General features: G+C 35.5%; 1 protein-coding gene across 1 annotated transcript in view; it reads left to right on the top strand.

Annotated features, from left to right (window-relative positions):
* The window catches only part of itfg1 (integrin alpha FG-GAP repeat containing 1), a gene marked incomplete at its 3' end in the record, with an annotated part of 106,248 nt that overhangs the window by 25,096 nt on the left and 74,073 nt on the right, over positions 1-7,079 (top strand). The window contains 1 exon segment of the mRNA XM_014028579.1: positions 5,668-5,746. Within this exon segment, the coding sequence (XP_013884033.1) occupies positions 5,668-5,746 (79 nt within the window).

Genomic DNA, 7,079 nt, shown 5'->3' on the forward strand with positions numbered 1-7,079 from the left:
ATAACTCTTATGCTATCATAGAAAATATTAAGTTGTATTTTTTTTCCTATTTGAAATTTTTATTATGTTAAAAATTAAAGAATGCTTTTTTAAAACCTCCAAACACAGGCTTCCACTACCATGGTGGTCAGTCTTGTACTCCTGGGGCTGCATGTTCAAGCAAAGGTTGCATCATGAAAGGCATCTGACATAAAACAATTACCAAATTTTCGTGTGAGTTTGCCCGCTGTGGCAACCCCTGCAGAAAAAAAAAGAAACATTTTAAAACCTCCAATCTTGCACAAGCATGTATGAGGCCATTGTGTGTGCTGCACTTCCTTCTGGGAAGAGTTGTTTGCACATCAAGTAGACGCAGCCTTCAGATTCACTAATTCTCTGCAAATTGAAACTAATAGGGCTGGCAAAGAAATGAATCTATCAGCTGTTAGTGAAAGTGGAAATCTTTAGCCAATGCACTTGTTGGAACATTTAAATRCCTGAACTAAGTACCTCTACAACTGTGCCTCGTCAGCTTTCAGAGTATTAAGCATGATTCAAAGAATTAGCCTCTAAAAGCACAATTTGTTTCTTATTAATGATTAAATTTTAGCCAGTATMAGTCAGTATTGGTAACCAGTGGATGTACAATCCCACCTAATAATAAATAATATTGGGCTGGTGCTTCTCCGTGTTTTTACTGAACACAAGACAAAGTATATAATAAGCCTCCTGAAAACCACTAAAGAAATACTAGCTTTAATGTTGTTTTCATTTGCAGGCTTGTTTTGCAGAACTTAAAAATTGCACAAAACACCCACCAAAAATAAATGAGTAAAACAATCCCATACAACTTTCTACATATAGTGATTAATTCTTACTCTTAGTTTTTATGCTTTTCAAAGCATATTTCTTGGTAATCCCTCTCATCACTGACAGATGTACTAAATTGTCAAGAAAAATGAAAAAATAAAGTCAGAATTCTCAACAGTCAGACTGCAACAATCAATTTATATTTTAAATCTATCAGTCATCAGTTACTGGAAGGAATACTGATTTAAATGGCCTGAGGTCACCTATAAAAATATTTTATTAACTTTGCTTTTTCAGAAGCCTCAACAATCAAACGTGCAGCATAAACAAATGACTATGGACATAAATTCTTAGCTTTACTGTTTATCATCAGTACTGTTTGTACACAAACATGTCTTCACACATCAGAGCTTTGTGACAGTGATCAGATGTTTTTATTCCCAGAAATGGCTAACAACACCATTTTTTATTTTATTTTATTTTTTTACAGTCGGGCATTTTCAGTGATAAATGGTTGCTTTAATTATTGTTATTTTTATACAATACTCACAGTTTTAATGCAGTAAAACAGTAAAAATAAAAATAAAAACATGTGTACAACCACAGCAGTAAGACCTAAATATTTAAAGCAGGATGGTATTTTTTCAATGACACATGCTACATCACATTGGTTCTGATCAGCCATTGTATTGGTAAGTTTAAAACTTAATTAATGTTTAATTGTAATGACCAGTTTTCATATTTCATCTTATGCAGCAAAAGTTTTTTAAGCCATAGAAAGTGTTCAAGGTGTAAGAGAACAGTATGTGTTCAAAACAAACCTCCCAAAAGTGCTTCACGATTTCTGCAACACAGTAAAGCCTTTGTTAAGACAAAAAATAAATTATATTAATAAAGGAAAATGCCTAAATTTGCCTGAAATAAGCCTAAGAGGGAAAGATAACTTAAACACCTAATGCTACTGTGGGAAAAAAATGAAAGTTTTATGTTAAACTTCATCTAATGGAACCCCCAAGAGGCATAGCTAAGACACACAGACATATAAAGAAAGTTCCATTATTTGTGAAAGGATTGTGGAGAACGGGTATAGTGTGTCCCTTATATTGTGGAAAAGTAACACAGTTAAAAATTCTTAGAGATCCATTTGGTGCAACTATATACAGTATATTATTAGCTCAACTGTCTGTTTTATTTGTTTCTGGATCATTCAAGATGTTTGTCATATCTTATTATACACAGGCAGTATTATTTCTTTTTTTTTTCTTTTTACAAATATATAGAAAGTCAGCTCCACGATTGCTGACATTTCCAGATCAAAATGTGTACACAAAGAATACTAATACAAAGAAATAAACCAGCACTGATGCAGACTTAGGTCTAAACCTTTGATGACTATAAAGGCATTACTGAATGTAATATCACATTAGACAAACTGGCACCAGCTGACAGTTTTGTCTGTATCAGTGCGAGTAGAAAAATAATTGAGTTTAACAATAAAAGACAAAAAGTAAAGTTTTAGAGAATAATTTATGGTCTGTTTCGATCAGTGCCAATAATTCAGGCTCTGCCAGTAAAAAGAAACCACACTAACAAACTTGCATAGCACAGTTGCTCAGTAATAATAAGTGTTTCATATATTTTAGTGGTCCAGTTTTTAATTCCTCTCTGCCATTTCTGTTACCATGTGAAGGCAACCATTGGCCATTCAAAGTGGACCTTGTCTTTACTCCAGCATGAGTTTGCTTTTCAGAGAAACATGAAACACTTCATTTGTTTGAAAGGGGTTTTCTTCCTCACTTAGGTAGACTATCTGGCTGGCTTCATAAACCACTATATGAGGCCAGTTAAGATCCATTTTTCTTACTTAAAGACACATGCTTGACTGTTTAGGGATGAACAGTCAAGCACAAGACAAGATAAAAATAGATGTCAAAATATTGAAGGACTAACTGATTTACAGTGAGTTGTGGTGTCGTAAATCTAACAGACTTTAGCAACACTAGTCATTAGTCTGTTAATTTTGTTTCAGGATGGAGTTTGAAGCTTAAACAGTAAGGCTGCAATTAAGATGAGCAACTGAGCTCCTTCTGCAATAGTTGTTAGAAGGAAACTTCACCAAACTTGCAGACAGGCTCGAATAGCTTTTCGAAGCAGCAGTCAGACACAATATTAAAACCACTGATGAATGAACAGCATATTTTTTTTATGTTTGCGTCAATAGGCACACTTCTTGTTAGTTAAATATTTAGAACAATATTGAAAACATGGTAACTTCCACTAATTAAATGATTAAATCCAAACATCATAACACTTTATGACACAAAACAGACAGGAGATTTTTAGATTAGATTAGATGCATTTATGTTGTCACAGCTCATTTTACGTTTACAACAAAATTATGTTGTCATTAAAAATGTATATACATGATATTATCCCTTATATTATCATTATCCCTTGAGGTACTGAAACTAAATTCATTTAAAGATGAACAACATTAAATTGCTTTGAGCACCATCAACTAGGATATTTGGTTATTAGAGATATCCAAAGGGTCTTAAATCATTTTGTGTGTGCATTTGTTGCAACGTAAGCAAAAACATCTAGGAGTCTTGTCTGTGGAAAACCATTATTTATGGTTGACATATCGACATGAGAAAAATTGAAATCTGGCAAACGTCCATCTTTTCGTTCTGCCTGCTTCAGAGCACCAAACACCATCAATGATTGTTTCATTTATCCCAGGAGTCCTGTTTGTTGTTACTGCAGCAGGAGTTCATTTAACAAGCTCTAATGGAACCAGGTCTTTGCAGAGATGTTGGGACAGCTGACTTACCCACAATCCCAGTACATCCACTTCATTCATGCACTTACATATCAGAAGGGTTATAACGCCTGTTTTGATAAGCTTTTCCATAAAATAAATACAAATACTGTATACAAAAAATGTAGCTGTTAAATTTACAGTCTTATGGATCTTATGGACCATATATGCTTAGGCTGACTTTAACTCTTAAAAGATTGAAACTGTCACTTGTGCCATTAATAGCACCTGTGATTTCCCTCAACTAATGTGGAAAAAAAGCTGTGTATAATTCTTTTGTTACACATTATACACCTCCTTTTGGCTTTTTCTTCTTTTTTGTTCTTTGATCTCTTTCTACAGCCAGCACCCAATATTAAACCACTTTTACAGACATTTTTTTCTCATAATTATTCTTTATTATTCACCACACAATATCTAACAAGTCCCATTAGAAAACAACAACATGGAAAAAGCATATTTGCAAACAAATGTCTAAAATTAATTCAAAATCCTTAATCCTTTAAGAGAACAGATTATTTTTATAACTTTTCTTATTCTGATAAAAGAATGTGTGGAGTTGAGCTCGAGTCTGAGTTAGTTTGGTGTTCACTTCAGACAGGTTTTTGTTCAAGCAAATTCTTCACTTTGCATTTGTTTCAGTGTGTATGTTAGCAGTTTCTTACTGTGGCTTGTAGAGTTTCTGTCTACACAGAAAATCAATACCGTAGAGAGGTTGTTGTATTACACTGCTAGACATCATGAACATTATTTTGACACTCTGTCCAGTTTTGTCACACACTTGGGGGGGGGCTTTTATTTGATAGGATTTGTCTTTAGTTTGCTGAAGTAAAACATTTGCTCATTTCTTTTAAAGATCTGCTTGAAGTCTTTATTATGAGATATTGAAGTATCTTGTTTTGTTTATGTTTAACTGACTTTATATCTGTGAAAGAAAGTGAGGAAGTCTCTGTTTTATTTTGGTATGGCTTCAGGAAATGCACTGTAGCTGTGGATATTTTGAAGACCTATTGGCCAGTTAAATACAACACTTAAAAACTTATTTAGCCCACACAGTCTTTCACTTTCTCTCATTCATAATGCATGTTGGTTTCTCTCACTCTATCGCTGTCTCTCTCACTTTCTCTGCCTGTCTCTTTTTCCTCGTCTGCTGGACTCTCTCATAAAACACTTATGTTGGTATCAGCAGGCAGTATATCCCACTGTGAGCATGTATGTGAGTAAACACATTTCTGTTTCTGCTCATCCGATCTCTTTWCTTTCCTGCACTGTAAAGGGCAGCACAGGCCAGTAGCAACTGAACTGGGCCAGAACTCTCAGCACCTGCATTTATTGTTTTGGTTTTAAAAAAAGTGAAAATGTTCAGAAATCTGTAATAGCCAGATGTCTTAGGGTTTGTCACAACACTGTTATTTTTTTACTGAAGAAGGATCAAAACAAGTTTTAGAGTTATACTGCATGTACAGCTACAAGGAAATCTTGGTGAAAAGATTTCAGAAAAAAAAAGAAATTGTGACAGTTCTATAATGTATTTTTGGATTTAAAGCAACAGTTTGAAAACATCAAATAAGCTCAGTAAACTGTGAAATTATGAGGTTTTTTAATTTTTTTTTTACTCTTCTAAAATCAAAAGTCATTGTCAGTATAGAAATTATTAGTTATATGAAATGACAGCCACCAGGTACAAAATGTGGGTAAGATTGGGCAGAGGTAATAACTGACCAGCACCTGCTAAATATTGCTTGCTAATGAGCAGCTTTTGCATACACCCTGTGCTAATTTATATGCAAATATACATACAAAATATGCACTTGTGGTTTTATTAAATATGTATCTTGTGTGTTGAAGAGAAATAAGCTTCAGTGTGGAAATCATTATACCTTTGTTCTGTCTTGTCTCACAATAGATCGACTAGAGCTGTGACATTAAATTTAATAACAGCTGACATATTCATGACCTTCAAAGAAATTTGCAGTTTAATAGCTGCAGTATGTATGAGCACTTAGAAAACTGTATAATTTGTGTCTTCTTCTTTTTTCTCCTCGCTGTTCTCTCAGGATGGGACCTTCACCAAAGCTCACATCATTCCAGCACCACCTGTAAAGACTGTTGGGCAGTCCTCCTTTGTTGACTTTGGTAAGAACATGAAATATTTAATCTTTGTTCTATTCTTTCACTTGACTGAGTGACAGGGAATTCTTAAGGTTGAAGCCAGAATGCAATACCATAAATAAACTCATACATGTGAACACATTTAAGATATAAAAAACTCCCAAGAATAATTATGATAGGGCTAGTTCAAGTTGTCTCAACTACTGTAAGTGTGTGCGTGCGTGCGTGCGTGCGTGCGTGCGTGTGTGTGTGTGCGTGCGTGTGTGTGTGTGTGTGTGTGTGAGCTTTTCACTTCTGAGTCTTTTAAGCTCTGTCTGCATTTGAAGTTGTAGCTTCAAAGGATTCCAAATATGACTGTTTGGATTTTTTATTTTTTATTTTTTTTTGCTTTTGACAGTTTTACTACAGCCCTCTCATCACATAACTTTCCTTCACGCATAAACCTTACATCCTACCACTGTACTCACTAGGCTTATCTCATACATATACCCGGAGTTACAGGCACACAATCCCACACAATACACTCCAGTACAAACATACTACCCAATATAGAGCCAGATTTTTGTGAGCATCTTATCCCTTTAAACAATCTTGGCCAGTAGGATTCATTGTTCAGCTCAGCTTTTCATTTATCCTCAGCAAATCTTCACTGGTCCTCTAATCTCCAGGCTGCAGACTGTACACCACAACGTGGCCACTGGTCATCTTTACAGAGCTGCCACCTCAGCCAGGGGATTTGGGGTGGGGGTGGGGGTGTGAGGCGGCACTAGAGAATTCTTATATGGTTGAAAAGTGAAACGCTGCTTCAGTTCACAAGCAAATAATGTAAAACAAAAATATGCGAGTGGAAGATTAAATAAGCCATTTGTTGTTTCTATTTTGAGCAGTGTGCAGTATTTCATTGTGTTGAGCTCTTCTCAGTATTAATGTGACTGGAAAATTTCATTAAAATGTTTGACTCGGGAAAACAAGGGTGGAGGTAGAAAGGAGCTGAAACAGCAAAATCAGTAACACATAATGTAATGACGTGGATATTCCAGGCACTGCTCCAGATGGGTTTAATCTCATCTTATAGGACATTATAAGTATTCACAATAGTGACCTATTCTGTTTCTAATTCAGGCACAATGATACCTTAAGGCTGATATGTCTTTCAGACTGAATTAACTCAAGTGTGAGCACTGTAGAGCTGAGACTTACCAAGTTCAGCACTGTAGGCATTTTTTTTCAAGGCCCGGCCCGGCCTGGCTCGGCTCGGCTTGGCCCAACCCAGAGACCCATTTTTCTATCCAGGCGGGCCTGCCCGATTTGACATCAGCTACTGTTGCTCATTGATTGGTTCACTGACTGGGGGGGG

Source organism: Austrofundulus limnaeus, unplaced genomic scaffold, assembly GCF_001266775.1.
Source record: "Austrofundulus limnaeus strain Quisiro unplaced genomic scaffold, Austrofundulus_limnaeus-1.0 Scaffold784, whole genome shotgun sequence".
Classification (NCBI taxonomy): domain Eukaryota; kingdom Metazoa; phylum Chordata; class Actinopteri; order Cyprinodontiformes; family Rivulidae; genus Austrofundulus; species Austrofundulus limnaeus.